The 24617-nt window shown below is 39.9% G+C and overlaps 3 protein-coding genes across 7 annotated transcripts in view; all 3 read left to right on the forward strand.

Moving 5' to 3' along the window:
* The window catches only part of LOC308691089 (uncharacterized protein), a 115747-nt gene extending 98474 nt beyond the window's left edge, over positions 1-17273 (forward strand). For 4 of the 5 annotated variants that reach the window (XM_081365977.1, XM_081365975.1, XM_081365976.1 and 1 more), the window contains 2 exons: positions 16556-16652; positions 16892-17273. In XM_081365977.1, the coding sequence (XP_081222103.1) occupies positions 16556-16625 (70 nt within the window). In that variant the 3' untranslated portion in view covers positions 16626-16652; positions 16892-17273. The remainder of the gene's footprint in view (positions 1-16555; positions 16653-16891) is intronic. The other variant, XM_081365979.1, reaches the window with a different exon arrangement.
* Positions 5079-9598, forward strand: LOC308691690 (uncharacterized protein). Its single transcript, XM_081367183.1, has 3 exons — positions 5079-5260; positions 5437-8268; positions 8568-9598. Exons 2-3 carry the CDS (start codon positions 7084-7086, stop codon positions 9246-9248), a joined length of 1866 nt encoding a protein of 621 aa, XP_081223309.1. The 5' UTR covers positions 5079-5260; positions 5437-7083; the 3' UTR covers positions 9249-9598.
* Positions 17274-20120: 2847 nt separating the features above from the next.
* LOC308691596 (uncharacterized protein) overlaps positions 20121-24617 on the forward strand; it is a 30741-nt gene continuing 26244 nt past the window's right edge. Inside the window, exon 1 of the mRNA XM_081366988.1 lies at positions 20121-20256. The gene's annotated coding sequence lies outside the window, so the exon portion shown is untranslated. The remainder of the gene's footprint in view (positions 20257-24617) is intronic.

The raw sequence follows: 24617 nt of genomic DNA on the forward strand, positions 1-24617 counted from the left end.
CAATGTTTGTTTCTAGTGGAACGTCTACGTTCGGTAATGCTGATCAATAGTATCGTTGATTGATTAATTCAATTAAATATCCCCAAATATCCCCAACTGAGCAAGCCAAAGGCAACAGTGGCAAGGAACCGAAAAACTCCATCAGGTGACCTAATGGAGAAAAAAAAACCTTGGGAGAACCCGGGCTCAGTCGGGGGCCAGTTCTCCTCTGGCGTTTATGAACTAGAGGTCGGATTTAACTGTAGGATTAAAAGTATTATATGAATGCCTGGCTGAAGAGATGCGTCTTTAATCTAGTTTTAAACTGGGAGAGTGAGTCTGAGCAACGAACAGTATCCGGAAGACTATTCCAGAGTTTTGGTGCTAAATGTGAAAATGCTCTCCCTCCTTTGGTGGATCTGGATATCCTAGGTATGACCAAAAGCCTCGAATTTAGTGATCTTAAAGAGCGCGATGGATTATAGGGCGATAGAAGATCGGTTAAATAGACTGGAGCTAAGCCGTTTAGGGCTTTATAAGTCAGTAGCAATACCTTGTAATTAATACGGGACTTTATAGGTAACCAATGTAGGGATGATAAAATCGGTGTTATATGATCATATTTTCTTGATCTAGTTAGAACTCTAGCGGCGGCATTTTGGACTAACTGTAGCTTGTTTATTAAGGATGCAGGACAACCGGCTAATAACGCATTACAGTAATCTAGTCTCGAGGTCATGAATGCATGAACTAACTTTTCTGCGTCAGAAACTGATAGCATATTACGTAGCTTAGCAATGTTTCTAAGGTGGAAAAAGGCTGTTCTTGTAACATATGAAATATGATTTTCAAAAGACAGGTTGCAGTCTAATATAACACCCAGGTCTTTTACTGTAGAGGATGAAGTAACAGGACATCCTACTATGTTAAAGTTGTATTGTGAGAGGTTTTGTGGGTGGTTTTTTGAACCGATAAGTAGTACCTCTGTCTTGTCTGGATTTAATAAAAGAAAATTATGCGTCATCCAATCTTTTATATCTTTAACACACTCTGTCAATTTGGATAATTTAGCGTTTTCATCTGGCCGTGATGAAATATAGATTTGAGTGTCATCAGCATAACAATGGAAACTAATTCCATGTTTCCTTATAATATTTCCAAGTGGCAGCATATATATTGAGAATAATAGAGGGCCTAACACAGATCCCTGCGGCACTCCATAGTTTACTGGAGTTATGATAGATTTTTCTCCATTTAAATAAACAAAATGGTAGCGGTCAGATAAATACGATCTAAACCAGCTTAATGCTTGTCCTTGAACACCAGTATAATTTTGTAGTCGATCTAAGAGTATTGTATGATCTATAGTATCGAACGCAGCACTAAGATCAAGTAAAACTAATATTGAGATACAGCCTTGGTCAGAAGCTAAAAGTAAATCATTTGTGATTTTAACGAGCGCAGTTTCAGTGCTATGATGCGGCCTGAATCCAGACTGAAACTTTTCATAGGTGTCATTTTCTTGTAAGAAAGAGCCCAGTTGAGCGGACACAACTTTTTCTAGTATTTTAGACATAAAAGGTAGATTTGAAATGGGTCTATAATTTACTAGATTATTCGGATCTAATTGTGGTTTCTTAATGAGAGGTTTTATAACTGCCAATTTAAATGTTCTTGGAACATGACCTAAAGATAAAGACGAGTTAATAATATTGAGGAGAGGCTCTTCCACTACAGGTAACACTTCTTTCAATAGTTTAGTTGGTATGGGATCTAATAAACATGTTGTTGTTTTAGAGGAAATGATAAATTTATTTAACTCTTTTTGTTCTATAGTTGAAAAGCACTGTAATTGTTCTTGCGGCGTGATAATTGAGGCTGAATTATAAGGCGTGATTGAGGATTGAACGTTTACAATTGTGGTTCTGATGTTTTCTATTTTCTCAGTGAAGAACTTCATGAAATCATTACTACTAAACTGTAATGGAATACTTTGTTCAGGAGACATCTGTTTATTTGTTAGTCTCGCCACGGTGTTAAATAAGAACTTAGGATTGTTATGGTTGTTTTCTATTAGTTTGCGTAGATGCTCAGCCCTGGCCGCTTTTAGGGCCTTTTTATAACGTGACATACTGTCTTTCCATGCGATTCTAAAGACCTCTAAGTTGGTTTGTTTCCATTTACGCTCTAAATTACGGGTTTCTCTCTTTAGAACACGCGTAGTACTGTTGTACCATGGTGCTTTACTTTTCTCTCTGACCTTTTTTAATCTAATGGGCGCAACAATATCCAATGATCCAGAGAGAATGGTGCTCATAGTGCTAGTTAATTCCTCAAGTTCATCTGTTTGTTTGGGTTCACTGAGCAGCTGAGACAGATCCGATAAGCTGTTTGAAAAATTATCTATGGTGGATGGAAGGATTGTTCTGCCTAATCGATAACGCGGCGCAGCATGATATATTACAGGAGTACGTAATATGCAAGTTACCATGTAATGGTCAGTGACATCGTCACTTTGTGGAATGATATCTATATCGGTTGGATCGGTTCCATGTGATATAATTAAATCGAGTGTATGATTAAATCGATGAGTCGGTCCGGTAATGTTTTGCTTGACCCCAAAGGAGTTTAATAAATCAGTAAACGCAGCCCCTAACGCATCATTTTGATTATCTACATGGATATTAAAGTCTCCAACAATTAATGCTTTATCGAAGTTAACTAATAGGTCTGAGAGAAAATCTGCAAACTCTTTTAGGAAATCAGCGTAAGGCCCAGGCGGTCTATATACAGTAGCCAAGGCTAGAGATAATAGGGATGTTTTTCTATCATCTAAGAGCGTAACATTTAGTACAAGTACTTCAAATGAAATAAACTTATAACCCGTTTTCTGAGTAACATTGAGAAAATCTCTATAGATTGTTGCAACACCGCCGCCACGACCATTCAGACGGGGCTCATGCTTATAGAAGTATCCAGGAGGAGTAGACTCATTTAAACCGAAATAATCATTTGGTTTAAGCCAGGTTTCAGTAAGGCAAAGTACATCGAAGCTATTATCTGTGACCATTTCATTTACAATAACTGCCTTAGGTGTGAGTGATCTAATGTTTAAAAGACCTAGCTTTAAAAATTGTTTTTGATTACCAATAGCAACATTTTCTGGTTTAATAACAATTAGATTTTTTCTAGATCCTGCAGTAGATTTATGATTTGATCTCACTAAACGAGGAATAGACACAGTTTCTATGCAATGTTCTACACTATTTATATCAGTTAAATTGGTGCAGCAGAGACTATGATTTGGACTTTTGTTTACTAGTCAAAAGGTATTTAACATTTTGGAGATGTTATCTGACAGAAGATCCGATCCGAATCTGTTTGGGTGTAAGCCATCAGCACGGTAAAGCCTAGGACGCTCCCAAAACAGATTCCAATTATTTACAAAGAGAAGTTTCTGCTCATTGCACCATGACATTAACCATTCATTAAGCGCAAATAATCTACTAAACTTTTCATGACCTAGTCGGTACGTGGGAAGCGGTCCTGACACAATAATCGTTATATCAGGCGATGTGCTGCGTACCGTATCGATCAGATTCCTGAAGTCTTTCTTCAAAACTTCCGTCTGGCGCAGTCTGATGTCGGCCCCTCCCGCGTGCAGGACAACGGTTCCGACGCGCTCGTTCAGAATCTCGGGAACGTGAGCAGCGACTTCGGAAACACGAGCACCAGGAAAGCAGTGACTATGCACCTTACTTTTATTTAACGTAACGTGTACGTGTCGAACGATGGAATCGCCGATGATCACAGCATCGCGTTCTGTTTCGCGAAGAGGGGAGAAGCGGTTTTGTGTGGATATCTCGAAAACCGGGAGGGTCGGAGAGAGTTTTCTTGGTCTAGACCTGACTCGCGACTTCCGCTGCGGAAAAATCCAGGCTTCGTGATGGCATGTTGGAGCCGGAGTGAACGAGACCATGGCTGATCGCGACCTCGACGTTCGGGACCGATGTTGAGGAACGCACGGAGTAGACGAGGTCGGAGTCAGCGGGTTAGTAACATTAATCTCTGATTTGTGTGCCTCGGCGCGCGATGTTTCGAGAGCCAAACGCCGGTCTATCAGCTCGGCTTTTCTTACTAAAAGGTCGTGGATCTGTTTCTCAACAGCTTCCAGCTCAGACTGCACCGCGTGCAGCTCAAATGTGTCCTCACCTGCACCAAAAGGTAGACTACTTACATTTGATATATTCGCCATTTTAACAGATGGACAGTAAGTTAAGTTAGCAACGACGCTACCAGTGGTGCTATCAATATTAATACTAATTTATGGCTTAAGTCTTGGATATAATCCGTCTTTTCAGTGGTACGGGTGTAGAGTAGACGCACGATAGGTGAAAAATGTTTGTTTGTAACTTAAATGAGTGCGGAGAAGACGCGTTCAGCCGTGATCCACGGACGTAACCTATAAGAGTATCCAGCGTTGGATCACAAGGCTTGAGACGCGTCTGCTCAACAATCCGCGTTATAACTATGAGGTGAGGAAAAGTAGAAAATGTTCGTTGTAAGTGAGTTTAAAGAGAAATCAAGAATTATAAATCAATCGATGGAGCTCCAAAGACAACAACGCGCTCAGACGCGACGCATGCGCATTCGAAACAGGAAGTTCTATCTAGAAAAAGGAAGTTCTAAAAGAAAACACGTTGATAATGCTCAGTAAGAACGCCAGCAGTGTCGGGAGAAATGATACAACTCGGCTACTTTCCGAGTTGTATACAGAATGATATCTGTCCGCCAGTTTGGTAATGAACATAAAAGACCACTAATGTTTGCGCCATCGTGTTTGTCAGTTGAACAAAAAATGTAATCTTAGTTTGTTTATCGCACGACAAAGGCTTTGATCTAATTAAATTGCTGTATAGATTTGTTGTGACTGGTTTCAGAGCGAACCGAACTGTGCTCACAAGCAGCTTGTGATTCACGTTCTTCTTTCACAGTAAATTCTGCGAGCTCTATCACTGCATGTGAGCGAGATTAACGTGCATTTTTCAAACACCAGTTATGCTGTTTAACGTTCACATAACTTCCTACATTTGTGTGGGCAGCCAGATAATTACAGCATTTTACTCGATTTGTAATAGAAAAGTGTTTTTAATGTTATAGAAACATAAAGGTCTCGTCACAGTTTTCCTCCAAAATAAAAGCTCAAGTGTTTAATCCTTTCAAGTGGAGAAATTAAAGGTCCCATGACATGCTACTTTTTTAGGCTTTAATATAGGCCAGGGTTCACCAATCTCGGTCCTGGAGGGCCGCTGTCCTGCAGAGTTTAGCTCCAACAAGCTCCAACACACCTGTTTGAAAGTGTCTAGTATGCCTAGTGAGACCTTGATTAGCTGGTTCAGGTGTGTTTAATTGGGGTTGGAGCTAAACTCTGCAGGACAGTGGCCCTCCAGGACCGAGATTGGTGAACCCTGATATAGGCCTTAGTGGTCCCTAGTGCTGTATCTGAAATCTCTTTCCAAAAATTCAGCCTCGGTGCAGAATTATAGCCACTATAAGCCAGTCCCAGAATGAGCTTCCTTCAGACAGGCCGTTTCGGTGTCTGTAGCTTTAAATACTAATGAGGAGGAGAAAGGCGGTGCAAGGTGGAGGGTAGGTGTGGCCTTGACCATCTTGCTCAACGGTACCGTGGCGTGCATGTTTACGTTGGATATAGCAATGGCACGAAGACACGCAGTCTTTCAAGCATTTCAGTTTGACCAAGAATCTGATCTGGATGGAGAAGCAACGGATGAAGAAGTTGCAACTCAGCGGCTCCAGCAGGATTAGACGGCGGCGGCGTTTTTGGGGCTTAAAAACGCATAAAAGTGAAACCACCCTCCAGAGTGGAAATCTTAAAAACGCTCCACCGTCGCGTTCCCGTCTAAACGGTAAAAACGCAAAAGTCTGCTAGACAGTGAAGGCACCGATCAGTGCTTCACATTGCCACCTAGCCGCCTGGAGAGCACACTACATTGAATTTCACACACTTTTGCGTCACCGTATGCACGCAGATTTCCCCCCCATAACACTCGTCTAAACGCAGAATAAAAAGTGATCACTTTTGCGTTTTTTCTTCAGATCGTTTCCGTGTAAACGTAGCCTAAAATATTATGTCTGGATACGGTACTTTATTCGGATGGTTTACAGTTATTATCATGTAGCTAACGCTAACCTACTGTTGCCTTTTAATGAGAGATCTGTAACGTCTGTAAGTTATTTATCTTATTACAATTACATCAAGCTCTGCGATCTTGAAATGCGGATATCGCGCGCGCCATATAACCAACAGGAAAACGGTTATCCAAATAACAAAGAAGTGTACAATACTCGCGTTACAGTGTGTGTATTCACACACATAAACTGCATAGCTGCATAGCTAATGTTACAGCCACATTCTACGTGTAACAATCTAGATAACCATAAACAGTAAAGCAACACACTTATATATCATTAGTTGACTTACTTGTCCGAGGTGTGTAGCTGAGCCAAAGAGAGTGATCCAGACTTTAGTTTCAGACGTTCAGCAAGCCCAGCTCTGTATTGACCCTTCGGTGTTCATTTGTACATCCAATTATTGAGCAATTGATATGCTTCCCTCGCTCAAAAGCCATGATATCTCTCGTGGACAAACTAAAATCGCACGCGCGCGTTCCTACTTCCTATCGCATTTTCTCATGGGCAGAAAATATTCTCTGGGCGGGCAAAGCAGAGACAGGGGAGGTAACATTTCTCCTTATAATGTCATAAAGAGGAGATTCAAGATCAGCGCGTATAAGCCTCCATTTTCTCAAAGGCAGAGAAAGATAGCAAAAGCTCGATTTACATCGATTGAAATTTCTAGAAACTTGGGGACCATATACAGGCTAGGGGAACTCATAGTAATGTTAAAAAACCTCAGAAAGTGAAAATTTCATGTCATGGGACCTTTAAGACAACTGTTATCATTTAGCTACCTTAGTGTAAAATGAAAAGTAATTTAAAAGGGAACATTCCTTTATGTTGTTGCGCAGTTGTATTATTAGTAGGCTTATATATTTCTGTCTTGCATAATAATAATTTAAAAGTATGGCATTTAAAATGTTTTTTTTCTTTCTAATTTTTTCCCCTTTATCCTATGCCTATCAGAGACTGCATCCAACTAAACTGAATGAGTTACTGAGAATGCAGCAACAATTCAGTAAAAAGATAACGACACCCTCCATTCAAGAACAGAGTTCTTCAAGCTCAACAAGACCAATTCAGTATTTCATGAGGGAGGTGGTACCAGTTTCCCAGGAAAAATTCAACAAGCTGGTTCTGAATTTTGTTATTCAGGGGCTTCATCCCCTCAGTATTGTTGAAAGGGCAGAATTTAAAGAATTATTCAAAAAGGTACTGCCTTCAAGGCATGTGATGTCTAGAAAGACATTAGTCAGAATGCTAGAGGATCGATACATTTCCATGAAGGCAGATATGTGTAAAGTTTTGTCTGAGCAGGAATTTGTAGCAACAACCACAGATGCATGGTCTACAAATCACAAGAGCTATCTGGGAGTCACTGTCCATTGGATAGATTCAGACACACTTACCATCTCTTCCGGGGCTTTAGCTTGCCGAAGGATCAAGGGAAGGCACACTTATGACACTCTGGCAGAGATGCTTGAAAGTGTCCACATGGAATTCAGCATTCAAAACAAAGTTGTGTTAACCACTACAGACAACGGTTCAAATTTTGTAAAAGCATTTAGTGTGTTCGCAGCTGAAGAAAAAGTGACTGAAGATGATGAAGAAAATGATGAAGAGGCAGATGTTGAGTTCACTGATGTTGCAGCATTTCTACAAGAGACCAAAAAGGATAATTTGTTACATTTATATAGCGCTTTTTCTGAGACCTCAAAAAGGATGACTACCACTTGCCAGCCCATCAACGCTGTGCCTGCCATTCTCTCCACTTGGTTGCAACCAAAGATGCTGAGGCAGCTGTGGACGATTCTTCATTTAAAAAGATTTCAGGGGGCAGCTTTCGCCAAATGTCAAAGCCTTTGGAATAAGCAGAGTAGAAGCACCCAAGCTTCTGACAACATTAAAGACAGACTTGGATGCATGCTGGTTGTGCCTAATGTTACACGTTGGAACTCTACATATAATGCAATGGACTGTATGAAAACTTGCATTGAAGAGAAACCTCAGGAGCTCCATGATGTTTGTGAGAAAGTGGACATTCCACGACTGAAGCCATCAGAGATTACATTCATCAAAGAATATGTCATGGTGAGTTTGAACTGTCTAAGATGTATTGAATCAATCATTTTATGTAAATATTTTTAGTGTTTCATAGAATCCCATATTTGTAAAATAAAACTATTTTTGGTATATACTGTACGTTAAATACAAATTTGATTAAAACCAATGACTTTAGTAGCCTAATTCTTTAGTAAATTATTTTAAAGTTAATTACCTATCAATAACTCTTAACAATATAATAATCAACATGACTTATGCATCCTGTGATTTTCATCATGTATTTTTGCACTCATGCATACAGCCATGTTTTATGTGTAATTTCACAGGTGATGGCACCAGTGTCCAAGGCCCTAGATGTTCTCCAGTCAGACAAAATGGCATACCTCGGAGTCTTGGTCCCCACAATCAACATTCTTGTTGAGAAGTTGCAGTCACTCAAGCAAGAAAACCTCCAATATTGTGGGCCATTAGTTAATGCCATCATCAGTGGTGTGAACAGAAGGTTCAGTTACCTTTCCGGTAAAAAGTATCTCATGGCAACGGCTTCACATCCTATGTTTCGTATGTCTTACATACCAAATGAACAAAAAGATGACATCATCTTAAGACTAAAACAGGAGCTTTCAGCAGCACACAGTCCACATGTTGCAGAGACAATTGTTTCAAGGAAGCCAGAAAATGAAAGCGATGAGATCACAGACTACTTCTCCAGAAACCAGGAGAATGTTTTGGATGAATTGAACATTTATCTACAGTCTACAGCAAACACACCTGATAGTGCTTTCCAGCGTCTATCAAAAATGAAGAGAGTCTTCATTAAGTGCAATACTGGTGTCCCTGCCAGTGCCGCATGTGAGCGGTTGTTTAGTGTTGAAAAGGACATTTTCCTGCCAAAACGCAACCGTCTTTCCGACAGTCATTTTGAGAAACTTCTCTTGTGTCGAATTAACAAGTCAGGCACTTCTGCTTCAGAAGTGAACAAATTAAGAGTTAAGAGAACAAATTGAGTTGTATAAATTTGGGAAAAAGCGTTTTATTTCAGTTAAACACAGATTTTATGTTGCTTCTCTAATTTTACATGCAAGTATAGCCGAAATCATTTGTCTTAATGGGTCGCGTTTCAGTCACTATTTCATATTTATTCTATTGTTCTTTCTCCCTTTCCCCCCGTGATTTTGTCTATATCATGAATATAAGACGAACCCCCATTTTTCAGCCTATTTTTAGGACAAAAACCTTGTCTTATATTAAGGTATATCAGTGGTGTAGTCTAGTTCTCTTACGAGAGGTTCTCTCGTATTGCGTAGTTGCTTACGCTACGGGAAAGCCTTTCTTTCTCGAGATACTGAAGCCAAAAATTATCCTTAATTTTTATAATCTTGTCAACGCAGTGCGGCAGCCTGCAGACCTAGGGCAAGCTTACTAGCGTGCCCATTGGCTGCCCTGCGGCAACTGCAGCAGCCTACCGCTGAGCCCCTTGGCGTGACGTCACGACCAATGAGCGCGCTTGGCGCGCTTAATGCGTCACAGCCCGCGAAAAGGGGTGTGGCTTAGCGTATATAAACAGGGCTCGGAGGCTGCTTCTCTGATTTTCTGTCTTTTCAGCGAAGCTCTACGCATCGCTGCTCTCTGAGGAAGCCGCCGTCGAATCAAGCGACCAGCACGCCGAGGATCTCAGCCTGAGGACGCCGGCCGCCTTCGCCGCCTTCAGCTTTCCCTGCCTGCTTCGCTATCCGGCGAATATATCCTTTTACTGCTCTGTGTTGTATGTGTTTGTGTGTTCGCCCCGCAACACACTTTGCATCTAAAAGAGCGCGAGGCGTTGTTGCAAATGCCTCGCTCATCCTGTGGCTCGTGCAGAGCCGCGCTCAGCGACGGAGACCGCCACGTGATCTGCGCTCTCTGCCTGGGTTTCGACCACGCAGCCTGCGCCCTTCACGGGCGGCTGCGAACAGTGTGAGGACTTGCCGATGTCGACCCTGCGGGCTCGACTCGCCATGTTTCACGATCCTCCACCTTCTCCGGCTGCCTCTTCCGGGCCGCGTAAGAAAAAACGCCGCTCTCAAAGGCCTTCCGAGCCGGTGGTTATAGCTGAGCGCTCGCCGGAGCCCCTCCCGCGAGCCTCGCTCTCTCCTTCTCCCCCGCCCTTCACCGACGCGCAGCGGCCGGCCTCTGCCCGCACTGCCGTCGCCTCAGGGGATGAAGCAGACCAGCTGGTTACTCCCCTCTGTCAAGCCGCGCAAACGGCGCCGCTCACAAGGGAAGCGCGCCACACAGTGCTCCTCTTAGCCCCATACTGGGAGAACCAAGCTTGGTTCCCGGATCTAATACAGCTGGCAGACTCAGCCCCCTGGCCGATACCGGTGAAGAGAGACCTTTTCTCTCAAGCCCGCGGCTCGATATGGCATCCCCATCCAGAGCGCTGTCTCTGCATGCGTGGAGCCTCAACGATTACACGCTGATCTGCCAGACGGGGTCATGAACACGATCATACAATCTAGAGCCCCCTCTACGAGGCGGCTCTACATGTCGAAATGGTCAGTGTTTAACAGATGGTGCACTGCTAAGGGGCTCGATCCACAGACATGTGGGGTATCGCGAGTACTGTGTTTCCTTCAAGAGTTACTGGACGCGGGCAGGTCCCCCTCCACGCTCAAAGTCTATGTCACGGCCATTTCAGCGCTCTCTGTTCAGAGCTGGGCCGCGCATTAGGAAGGAACAAGTTCGTCATCCGCTTCCTTAGAGGAGCCAGGAGGATGAACCCCCCGCGACCCCCCTCGGTTCCTATGTGGGATCTTTCACTGGTCTTGGAGGCCCTGAAAGCGCATCCCTTCGAACCCTTGGAAACTGTGGATATGAAATACCTCACGCTCAAAACCGTTTTTCTGATAGCACTGTCTTCAGTCAAACGAGTGGTGGAACAGCTCTTTGTTTCGTTTGGCGGGCGCACCAAGGGTCTCGCCGCCTCGAAACACAGCCTGTCCAGATGGATAGTGGACGCTATTGCTGCTGCTTATGCGTCTAAAGACCTGCAGTGCCCATTGGGCATTCAAGCTCACTCCACCAGAGGCATGGCCTCGTCGTGGGCGTGGTCCAGCGGGATTCCCATTCATGACATTTGTGCAGCGGCAGGCTGGGCCTCCCCCTCCACATTTGTTAGGTTTTACAACCTGGATGTTCCCGCCTTGCAGGCGAAAGTGTTATCAGTCTAAGTCTCGCGTATGCCAGCCCACTATCTGTGCGCGGGCTACGTTGTGTGATTTAGCTCTACTGGTTGAGCTGCACTATGCAGGGAATTGTCAGTTCGGACCGGCCGTGCCGCTCCTAACCCCCTAGTGTGTGCTTATGTACGGCGCTAGCCCTCTTCGGGCCGCCCGGCTCTCTGCTATCACGTTCCCCGGGCTCTCCCTGGGACTCATTCAGTGGATGCTGGGCGCGCACGGCGTTGACAAGGGCGTTCCCGTAGCGTAAGCAACTACGCAATACGAGAGAACCTCTCGTAAGAGAACGTTTCGGTTACTCACGTAACCTCTGTTCTCTCTAGAAGAGGGAACGAGTATTGCGTAGCCCGCCGTGCTCGCACCACGAGCTCATTTCGCTTCATGCGACAGAAACCAGAGAAGCAGCCTCCGAGCCCTGTTTATATACGCTAAGCCACACCCCTTTTCGCGGGCTGTGACGCATTAAGCGCGCCAAGCGCGCTCATTGGTCGTGACGTCACGCCAAGGGCTCAGCGGTAGGCTGCTGCAGTTGCCGCAGGGCAGCCAATGGGCACGCTAGTAAGCTTGCCCTAGGTCTGCAGGCTGCCGCACTGCGTTGACAAGATTATAAAAATTAAGGATAATTTTTGGCTTCAGTATCTCGAGAAAGAAAGGCTTTCCCGTAGCGTAAGCAACTACGCAATACTCGTTCCCTCTTCTAGAGAGAACAGAGGTTACGTGAGTAACCGAAACGTTTTTTGTAGTGAGTATACTCTAATGTAACACACACACCCCCCCGCGCCCCCGCCGCCGCATACTCAACCATTCCAGACCGTCACCACATAAGCACCACCACACTCACTAATGCATACAGTATGCATCGACATGTAATTGAGAGCATTATGAAATACTAAGTGTTATCAACGTCAATTTATTATAAGCAACTCAAGACTTTAACAGCCAATGACATTTACAGCTGGGGAGACTGGACTGATTTTCTACTGTTTAGTGTTAATCACCATCTAACTCAGTCAGTTAAGAGCTACCTTTAGCCTTAGATTTTATATGAATAAGCACAGGTTTTATCAGTTGACAATTTAACAATTTTTTTTTTTAAAGCATTAAAGGCACAAATACAAATTTACTTTTAGAAATGGTGTTTTTGAAAAAAATGTTAGTTTAAAATACATTTTACTGTGCAATTTCTTTCTAATTAATTTGAGTTAGACCAAACTTTTATTTTGGTGGGTTGTAGACATTTGAGTTTCTGTGTGTTTTAATAAACTTATTATTATAATTATTATTATTAGGCCTGAAGTATACTCTGTGCAATAGTAATATATTTCTGTTATAATTTCTTCAAGTTATACAGAACTTTTATATTGACAGGTTGTCGTAAAAACATTACAGTTTCTATGTGTATATGAAACGAATGAATGACAATAGTTTTATCAAATGAAATGGTGAAATTCTCATCAAGTGACTCTCATAGCAGCTCTGCGATGAAATGCACATGTGTAGCTTACACTGTAAAAAATGATTTTTTGGTTAAGTAAATACTACTGAAAAAAAACAATGTAATTTACATGAAAAAGTTAGTCCAGGCAATAATTAAAAAAACTAAGTAAATTCCATATCAGTACTTAATTCAAGCGAGTAGAAATGAAAGCGTACATATCTACTCAATAAAATTAAGTAAAAATTACTCAACTTTTCTGATACTGGGGTTCCCATCATGCACTGGACCTTGAATAATTAATGAGGTTCATTTTTCACTGTTTTCCAGCTGTATTTACACTGTTTTATCATTGCTTTTGTTGTCAGGATTAGTAATTTGCCATTTTGTGACATTTCGAGTAAATTTTCTGCTCAAAATGACACATTCAAACACAAAAATGATCCATCAAATGTTACCGTCATTGTGTATTGTCTACCAAGTATTGAGGTACTGTATTTGCACTTACGTGAGACTTAACATCTGACATGATGTAGTATAAATTACTTAAATAATCTAAGTAAAGCACATACTATAAATGATTGGTATAATTCAATAATATTGTTTGAGTGAAATGTAATGCAAAGGAAATTTCAACTAAATTGATGTTAATCGACCTTTTACTAGCCAAGTTAAATTACTTATTATCTTTGTTACTTTTACTTAACTAGGTTAAGTAAAGTTTACTTAATTACATATTCCAAGTAAATTTAACTTAAAGATTTCTAATTAAAGCTACTGATAAATATGTTTAGGTTTTACTTGGCAAACGTTGTAAATTTACTAGCATTTTCTGAGTGAAAAAAATTAGCAAGCTTTTTTCAAGTAATTCCTACTCCAAATTTTTTACAGTGTACATCATGTCTCAATACAGTGAAACGCTGAAAACCCCACGAGCGTGAGTCACACATGCTTCTGTGTGTGTGTGTGTAGTGGAGCACACACTGAGCGCTCATTCCCAGAGACGCGTAGAACAATTGCAGTCTCTTTTAGCTTTAATATTCATAGACACTAGTCCATATCGAGATTTGATTCATTGTACAGCTACTTTTGATTTATTCATTCAAAAATAGCCAAATTCCGTGACGTTCTGCATATAGCAAGTTCCATTTGTGACTGGATTCCGCGATTCGATCCGTCGCTTCGCAAACACAGACGGGGTGAATTTATGAATGAAAGTGTGAAAGTTCTGACACAAAACGAAGTTGATACGTATCCTCACGGTTTTTTTAAGTGGGCATACGCAAATCCTTGGCCTTTTCTAGTGGGTATACAGCGTAGGCCTATACCTGCGTATCACGTAGACTACACCACTGGGGTATACGTTATTAGTGATGGCTACCTCTCGCTGCTCGCATCAAATTCAAGGCATTGACGCTTGCTTACAGATCTATCACAGGCTCAGCTCCCTCCTACCTTCACTCACTACTACGAGTCTACATTCCTACCAGAAGCCTATGCTCGGTGAACGAGCGACGTCTCGTGGTTCCATCACAGAATGCCACAAAATCACTTTCCAGAACATTCTCATTCACAGTTCCATGCTGGTGGAACGCTCTCCCCACCCTCATCCAGAATGCAGAATCCCTGACAACATTCAAAAGACAGCTGAAAACCCATCTCTTCCGTGAGCACTTAACCACATAGAAAAAAAAAAAAAAAAAACCCTTTCTCTCTAAATTAAAACCTCACTTATCGGGCCTATGCTACTCTGGATAATGCCTGAACTTCGTATCTTGAGCACTTCTTGCGTTGTTTTTGTTTTTTCCTCTTCATGATGACTCGCTTAATCTAGTCTTAATTTGTAAGTCGCTTAGGATAAAAGCGTCTGCTAAATGACTAAATGTAAATGTATATTGTTACGTCCTATGAGTGTCTAGGGTTCTTTTAACAGAACGTAACATTTTACAATTTTAAAGAGCATTTGTCTGGGCCCTGCCACAGCACCACAACAACAAGATTCTTTTTAACTCTTTTTTTAATTCAACAGGCTCTTAACATAGCTTAGGGAAGAAACAAAGGCTTCAGAAGGGGGCAATGCCAAAATAAGAAACAAAAAGCCAGATCTACCTGTTTTTTATATTCTTAATAAGCCTTACAAAGAAAATACAAATAAATAACAGAAGTCTGAACTCACTCCCTGCCTAGCCACAAAACAGGAGAAAAAGGGGCTACAAAAACAAAATGGCGCCCACCTCCCTACAGTTACCAAATCACAAACAAAAGAAAATAACAACAAACAATCAGAAGAATAACAGCTTTTTAAGGAACATAAATCAAAGGTGGCTTTACAACTTTAGAGGTTTTAAGATTGAGGCGTTTCACAATCAAGCAGGCCCTTCAGCAACAACATTCAACAGAGAGCAGGTTACAGCACAGATCTACAAGGCACACCAGCTCCAAACAACAGGACCAGGCAGGACACAGACCATGCTCTGGAGAAGAGTTCTCCACGATTCTTCTTCTTCTTTTGGTTTTATGGCGGGTTGCGAACCAACTTCAAAGGCGCATACCGCCACCTACTGTGATGGAGTGTGAAGAGAATGATCTAATTTCTAAATCCTATAATATAACCCACAATTCGTGACGAATTTTATAACTACATTTATCTGTTTCCTTGAATTTGGACTATCATTTAATATATTAGTTATATTGAATTCCCGGCACCCTACTGCTTGAAGATCTTCCTTAAGAATCCGCCTTTCTTCTTCATATGCTTTACATTCCTTAAAAACATGTTCTACCGTCTCATCTAACAAACCTCACATAAACCTGTGTTGTGCTTTCCTATAATGTGTAAAGTGTAATTTAAATTAGAATGTCCTGTTCGTAAATGTGTAAAAATAATTTGTTCTCTTCTACTTATATTGAGACTTATTTTGCTTTTCTTTACCGTTTTTTGAATCCTATAAAAATACCGCCCCTTATGACATGTGTTCTCCACGATTGAGAGTTCTTCCGGATTTTATACTGCTTCCCTCCTGGATGGTAAGCAGGTGCAGGTGGAGATGCAATCAGCTACCTGCCAGAGGAAAGAGTGGGAGGAGCCAAAGGAGAGCAAGAGACAACAAAAACAACAGAAAGAAAACATACTACAGTACAATGTAGCTCACAAAAATATACGTCTTTAGACGTAACAATATGTACTAGTGAGTGTTTTTATCACAGCTTGTAAATGTTTTAAATGAATGTGTTTTGTAATGTATGATTTTATTTCTGTCAAGCTGTTGGTGAAAATAAGAGCTTGTTCTTCAGTGATTTGCCTGGTTAAATAAAGGTTAATAAGTTACACAAAGGGAACACCACATCAGAGTAAACATCACATGCATCTGAACGACGTGTTAAACTGTATGCTTAAGAGTTTATTTGAAGTGCTGAATATGAAGCATTTTCATGTTTAGGAAAACTTGGCTTGTGTTGTTTCAGCACTAGGTGATTTATGTTAGTTTTGTTTGTTGTGTTGTTGTGGCTTCGACAAAACCTGATAATCTTAAGTTACATGATCACGGTCACTATATTTTTCAACATGTGATTAGCCTTAGTACTTAGTTCAGAGTCTGAAATATTGATTATTCCTCTCTCGTCATGTCTGTAAGAAATGAAACTTGTTTGTTTTTAGCAGAACTGCCAGAAAACATCTGGAAGAAGAGGACGGAGAGAACGCCAGTGATCCAGAACCTGCAGAATGAAACATCAAGATACTGAAGAACAAAGAGGTTGGTGTTTATTCTTGATTCCTCATTCATTCGTCCACATTGTTTCATGACCAAACTAGTGATTTATAACACATAATCTTTATGACATTAAAATAGATCATAATCGTGACAGCAGTTGTTGACCAGATTTGATGAGATTATGACTGTTGAACTCATCAGTGATCTTGACTTTGAGCTTCACTTTTCATTTCACGTTTGTCTCTCATTTGAAATCTCACTTGATTTAATGTTTCTTTTAGACCTGATGGATGTGAACAAGAAAGGAAAAATGTGTGTAAATGTAAATTAAGTCTGAAGAATCTCATGAGGATCCACAGTGAGAGAAACTTTACACACGTGATCAATGCGGGAAGAGTTTCAGGCCTTTGTTCTGAAATCACTTCTGCCTTCTCATTCAGAAGAAGAGCACCAGAAAAATTACACCGGAAAAACACTTTCATGTTCAGGAGCTGAAGAAGAGGCCGTAACACTTTCAACAGAGATATGAATCTGATATTAATTTGAACTCATTCATTGTTTTTCAGAGATCTGTCTCATTAGTTTTAATTTTTATAATTTTTTGTACTTCAAGTAATGATTGATTAAACTCATAATTTTATCAACATCTTGTTGTTATCGTCCAATTTTATTGTCTGCTGATTCTTCTTGCTTCAGGAATAATTCTATAATTTTCAGTTCTGAAAGCCAAGTATTACATTTGCTTCTGGGGCTTCCCAGCAAACACAGAACGTTCCCCTAACGTTAGTTTTTGGTTCCTGTCTTTTTATTGTTTTGGGAACGTAGGATAGTTATTTTTAACAACATAGACATTTTTAATATTCACATAGAAATAGTTACCAAATATAGAACATTCCCCAATGGTTATTGTTTATATAAATATGTAAACTAACTTTCCAATTAAAACACGCAGATGTTTTTGTTTAATGATCTGTACAGAGCTCTGAAACTAGTTTATGCAGCATTTAATAAAATTTAGCAGTTAGTTAAATCCAAGCGTATTACATTGTGAATGTGAAAAGCACAGAAATCATAAATTCTTGGGTTTGTTTATATCTTCATTTACTGCTCCTCTGCTCTGCACACGCTTCTCCAACACGTGTTGTTGTACACAGTGCAGTGTTTCCGGGATCTACGTCAGAACGCTGCCATTATTGGCCAGTTCTGCGTCAGGATAGTCAGGATAGTCTTGACCACTATTTCAAGGACAATTAGGAAGAAAACAAATAAAAAGCTTTTATGTAACTCAAATATATATTTTTTTTCCACAAATAGGCCTAAAATTATTATTATTTTTATTATTATTATTCCATAATATAATGAGGGCCCAGTTGTGCAGACCGGACAAGCATCCAGGGCGCAGCAGGCCAATTATCAGGTGGCCAGGGCGGATCAGACAGTCCATCGGGTGGTAATAATTCACAGTAATAATATGCTCACATTACTAGCATGTTATAAATATTAGTTTAAACGTTTAATAGCAGTTGGCCAAATTAAGGCAGTCGGGTTCTGCAAATGAAATAAATTCACTTGAGTTTAAATTTAGAGCATGTTTTTTATTTTTTTTACAGCAACACACTGTAGATTACAGTAAAGAACTGCACAATTAACAGTGAATTATATTGCCAGTGTTTACCATTAATTTACAGGTCAATGTATTACAGTGTAGAAATGTTTTAAATCTGTCCTCTGATCTGTGTCACAGACATCCAGGTTTCTGATGAACTGCAGGAGTTGATGATACCAATTGTGAACAACAGTGTCTGTAATAATGCTTTTTAAATGTGGGAGGGAAAAGTATATGTCCGGTAAGATAACACTTATTTACGGAAGCGTATTGCATTCACTTGAAGGAAAAAAATCTACTCTGTTTTTCTGAATTAACGAGTTAATTATCTCAGAATTACGAGATCATTTTTCATGAAAACAAAGTTTTTGCTCTGTTTTTCTGAATTATTGACTTAATTATCTCAGAATTTTGTTGTTTGTTATGTTGATAACTTGCAGATTTTAGATATTTTAATCAAATTTTTTATAAGCTCATTTGTCTGTGGTGTTACTGGCTTTCTCTGTAACACCACAGACTCTCCACAGACAATATACAACCAGAAATGTTGTATTTTTAATAAAACACAAAGGACATCCATGGTCATCTCTCTTGTCAGGTATGGCAAGATTAACTGCTGTGTCTTTATAGACAGCGCAGAGATGCAGACCCTGTTAGAAGAGCAGAGTTCCTTCAAAAGAAACAGCAGACCGTTAATAAAAGAAGAGGAGATCTCCCAGCGAGGGGAAAGAGAGCAGCAAGGAAGAACTGGAGAATATATAAGGCAGAATACAGGACAAGAAAGCACAGAGAGTCACAACAGGGCACCTTGACTCCACCAGACACACCATTAAGTTCAGATACCCAGCACATCCAGCTTAGGTTTTAGGGTGAATAAAAGGGATTGGATCTGAAAATCATATTTAGTATGTAAATAATTCAAATTCTGTACTTAACCCTTTGTAAGTGATGGCGATTCATGTCCAGAGGAGATGGGGGAGAAATACTGGAAATACCGTGTTCAGCTCTTAAAGTGTCAGTTCTTCCAGAGGCCAGTTGCTTTAGTTCAGTTCAGTTTGCTCTCCTTTGACTACAAGCTTGTTTTTGCATTACAAAGTCGGGTTGAGAGAGAGAAACAGGTTGCGGATTGTTTTAATTATATTATTTTAATGCAGTTTTTCTCTAAATGTTCTTTTATCAGAGTAGATACTTCTTGTAATCCTATACTTGTAAAATCATTATTTTGCTCAGTAAACTTTTAATTGTTAAACCTTCTATGCAATATTACATCTGTGGTGTTACTTCAAAACATATCTGAAATGTCTTTGCTTCAGAGCCATTTAAATCTTGTAACTGAATGTTTTTAGACTGTAAAGTGGTTTTATTGTTTTATATTGAGCAATTAAACATTTATTTTAAAAATGAAATTTAAATGATCAATGAAACTGAGTCCTCAAAGTAATTTATTTATTTATTTATTAATTATTACCTAAAGTTGCATATCCCTGATCATTTTACAACGAACCAAAATTTGACTTCAAATATTGTTAACACCATAGACATTGTAAAGATGGACTTGCTATTTATGTTCGGGGTAACGGGGATCAGCCAATCAGCGCTTTCGTTGTGGGGTCACCAAGAGGACACTTGCGCTGACTGATAGGTTTCGTTTTACAGAAAATACAGTGTCAGTAAATAGCATATTTCAAAACGCACAGAAAGAGACAGTGTTTATGGTGCTTTAATGAGGTATCTAAGGGAAACAGGATTGGTTAACTGAATAAAGTTTAATATATCATTTTTTTTAATTATTATTAATTTACTTCACTCGGTTAACACTTCACACTCCTGTCCAGTTGGTGGCGGTAAATGCACCTTTCAGTTTCAGCTGGTTTGGCAACCGCCATAAAACTCCAAAAGAGGAAGAAGAAGATCGTTTTGATACTGTCTATGGTTTTGCGTTAGTAGTGAGAGTGACCACGGGCAGCACATCGTAGATATTTCTGAAGTGCATAGTTGTCGTCTGTGTCGTTATCTGTGCATGTGTGCGTTCAGAGACATGTGAGTAACTTACCCTGGTGTAAATGTTTATGTGTATTTTGGTGCCTTAGGTTTTTTATGAGTGTTGTCTATTCTGGGATACTCAGTTGAAATGCTGAATGTTAGCATAAAGTTCGCTAGCATTATGCTTATATTATTACTAGTGTCACACTACTATTGTGTTTATGTGTGTGTAGGCCTACTCACCTGACATTGTACAGTTATTATCGGAGTGTTTACAATGGTTGTGTAATAGAGAACACCTATTCTCACCTAGCTACAGTTACAGTCCTAGCTATCAAGTCACCATTACAGACATAAGTGGTTGTTTCACCAGTGTTTGATTAAAATGATTTACAATTCTAAATGTTATTAAGCTGCAATTTAAATGCATAGCAATGTTTTTAAAGGAAACGATACTGCTAAATGTTTTACATTGAGCCTATAATGAGCCACGTGAGACATTAAATCAATACTAATAAATATGAATAGTGTTTTACTCTGGGAACAATAGTGCTTTGTGGTGATCTTTATCTGATCACTTTCAGTTTCTGCGCATATAAAATGTTATTATTTTAATTACTACTTTGAGAAAACCACTTTTATGATCCCAGACTAAGGTTACAATTTAAATTTCTGGATTGTGTTGAAATAAAGTTTTTAAAGAGTAATATAAAGTGAAGTGTAAGTGTTTATTTCAAAGTGAATTTATTTTTTTCAGAATACATGATTTGTCATTTGTCAGTGTATTTTACAGTTCTTTAAAGTAGGTAATGCAGAATTGGTGTTCATATTTTACTCTCTTAGTGTTCATGTTGTAACTCTGTGCCGGTGTTGCGAGAGGCAACACTCTTGAAAGTGTCAAACTAACACATTCTAATCATATAACACACTAATAAATGAACATATGAACAGCAGATATATTAAACATTTGAACAAAATATGAAATATCAAAATAAAAAATAAATTGGAGCAATGACATTCAAGGTAAAAAAATATATAAATTTAGCAGCATTATCTTATTTATCATAAGAAACATAAGAGCTTTATCTTGATTCTGAACTTTGAATAAAAATATGAACAGCGATTATATTAAACAATGTTTAATATTGGTAACATATGATAAGCCTCATTGGTGATATATTTAACATGTGGGGAGAGAGTTGTGGAAGGCCTATACTTCATGTTAAACATAGGCTAAATATATAGCAGCAAAGACAATGTCGGCAGTGTTGATGGCAAAATAGGCTACAGAATAATTCGTTCTGTATTGAGAGGTGCAATATTTGAAAATCATATTGTATTTTATATTGTATTTGTCAAAACTTTCAAACATCAAAATGTCATTGATTAATATGTATTTGTGTCAAAATGACATAGAAACATCTTTTCCTATTCAATTTTGCCTGGAAACGCTTCCAACACGCTTGCGTGTCGCGTGAAAAATAGGCGTCGGTTCTATTTCTGGCATGCACGCGCTTTCCGCGCGTCTCGAGCTGCGCCCAGACGCGTGTGTCACGCAGGCAGTTAACATGGGAGCCGAAATAAAAACGGACATGCAGCCAGTGTGTCGGCCTTAGAAATCTGGAACGTGGTCATTCTTAGAAGTATCGATACTAATAAATTAAGGAATCGTGACGTTTGAAGTATCGGTGCACCGTGCAGAGCAAGGTAGGCAACGTACTTCCATATGTCACTCCTCGCGTCATCTTTTTCTACGAGTCGTGGGCCACTTGTGCTTGCACATGCAGCCATCTCGCTGTAGTGTTTTGTCACATGACACTAACAGCGGCATTTTCTTTGCTGCGTGTCAGGAAAAAAACACAGACGTCCATAGGGAGGCGTTTTTTTTTTAAGTATCGATACTGATAAATTTAGGTATCGTGACGTTTTTAATTTCCGAGTGTAAAAGCAATTTTTATCTCACTTGGAAAAACAGCATCACAGGTGTAAGACAACACTCAAAAGGCAAAATTGTAATATAGAAGAAAAGGCTTTATTCTTTGAGGAATCTTTTCGCAACCGCAGCCACCCAGATGTGAAACAGAAAGCCTACTGACGTAATAAAACTGAGACATTTTATACAGGTTTCTGACATTCTTGACTCCTCCTTTCCCAGTCTCTGTAAATTTCCTTAAAGACATCTAGTATGGACTGGTTCTACCCCCCCCCCCGGGCAGGTCATGCTGTTCTTTGTCCCTGAGAAGCCAAAAGGCCTTCATTTACAGTCTAAATGACCTCCTGCTTTCCTCAGGAGGGGGCCTGGGACCCTACTATATGACATCCTGTATTCTTCGACTAAGATTCTTTCTCGTGCCTAGGTGTTTGTTATCTCCCCGGGCTATCTGGTTTATTACATCTGCTCTTTCCTACCCCCAATTCAGCTGTTAGAAATGCTTTTACACACACTCAAATGAAATCAACAAGTTTTAAATGAATGGACACAAGAACAATGAATTTTTCATTAACATCTCCCCCCTGTTTATCATTCTCTGATAACCAATAAAATAATAAAAATTCATTTCTGTTTTCTAATCAAACCCATTATACTATTAAATCTTTAAGAATAGAATTAATTCAAGTCTTAATTCAAGAACAGTTATACCCTTCATGTATATCAATACTAAGCCCTAATTTGATTCAATCAAATAAAATCGCAAAACTTTTCTTCAACCATTAATTGGTCAACATTTTCTCCAGATATGTTGATCATCTCGTTGCCTCATGGACGTTCCATCTTCACCAATATGACACTTTGCATGCCGTAGAGAGGATTTTTTCCAACGTTGGCAGGGGAGATTTGTTTCTAGCACATATCATTGATCCCCTACTTTATTCTTTGCGCTGGCGTGTGAGGTTGTTGATGTTGGTTGGTATAGTTTAGGTCAGATGCTTGGACCCAGGTCTAACATCCTTCAGTCATTTTCAAATCCTTACAAGATTTTCCCTTAGATCACGATCGCACCCCTACTGGAATGAGTCATTTACTGTCTACTGTCACCTGCGAATGGAGGCCTTAAGTGATTTTGTTAGTGAGCGCGTGTCTTGTCGTTCCTTTGGTGTGACCTGTGAAATTTTCAACCTGAAACATATCACCGGATAATTTCTTGCTCATTGAATAGCACTCAGGGTCCTTGTTCCCCTGAAAAAAAACATTCAACCCATGTTGTTCATGTTAACAAAACAATACAGAATCAGTTCTGTTTGGTTCAATCCATCCTGACATCCTGCAAAATGAAAATTTTTAAGTTAGGCATTACACAGGGTTAGGCAGTGTTTCTTCACTTTGCTCATGCCATGCGCAAAAGTCTGCATCTTCTGTAAAGAAAAACAAATGTTGAGGTTATTGTCACAAATTTTTTTTTTTTTTTTTCTTCTGCTGTGCTGCCACATCTGCTCCGGCGTTTCCTGTTGAAACAATTCTTGTTATTAGCACACTTAAAATACAAACAATGCACACAATTAAACCCAATGTCCTCCCAACATTTATCTTCCCACCTGTGCGATGGCTTTCAGCAAATGTGAGCCCCTTAGTAAACCAGATCTAGCTGGTTTAGACAAATAAAGTTCTTCTAATAAACCCCTCCTGGACTTTTACTGTCCTCATATACCAATGAGGTCAAAGCTAGATAACCTCTCAGCCTGCTGTGAAGACAATGGGTTTAGCCCTCCCCCCCTGGATTTACTGTTTTTCCCACCTGTGAGGCCGAAATGTCTTTGTTTGTGGCCTGAATACAAATTATCCATACTAAAAAGTTCAAAGACTCATCTGACCACATGTTTTACTGTGCGTTCTCTTGTTCCCGCCATGAGCATATTCATCCTCCTCTTGATGCACGACACCCATCTCGTGCATAAATTTAACATAATAAAATTCTCTTACTTTTATCAGACGCTTTTATCCAAAGCGACTTACATTTCAAGGTACACATTTGCATTCTTGTCAGGTCAGGTCGTGGTGTGCACACTTCGTCAACGTCAGTCGAATAGCAATCTCCCCCTTTTTACAATACATAACTGTTAAGGGCTCTCTGGATAATCTGATATTTACTTAGCCTACGTGTTTGTTGCTGTCAAATCTATAACTTTTTCTCAACACATGACTGACGGCTATCTACGACTTCACAATTCTAATTTACACATCAATACCTAAACCTGTCCAGAAAGTAATTCAAATCTACTGCACATCATAAATGACCAAAATAATAAATAGACAGAGCTCGATGATCAATCAACTTAAAGCTCATCCTGTTCTGTGTTGCCTTCTCATCAGATTGACTCACAATCCTCAGCTTACTTTTCAAATTTGTCATTCGCCTTAACCCATCTATAATGCTAAAACACTCTTTCCAGAGGTTAATGACAAATTTATACACACTATT

Source organism: Scardinius erythrophthalmus (genome assembly GCF_964197995.2).
Source record: "Scardinius erythrophthalmus genome assembly, chromosome: 1".
Classification (NCBI taxonomy): domain Eukaryota; kingdom Metazoa; phylum Chordata; class Actinopteri; order Cypriniformes; family Leuciscidae; genus Scardinius; species Scardinius erythrophthalmus.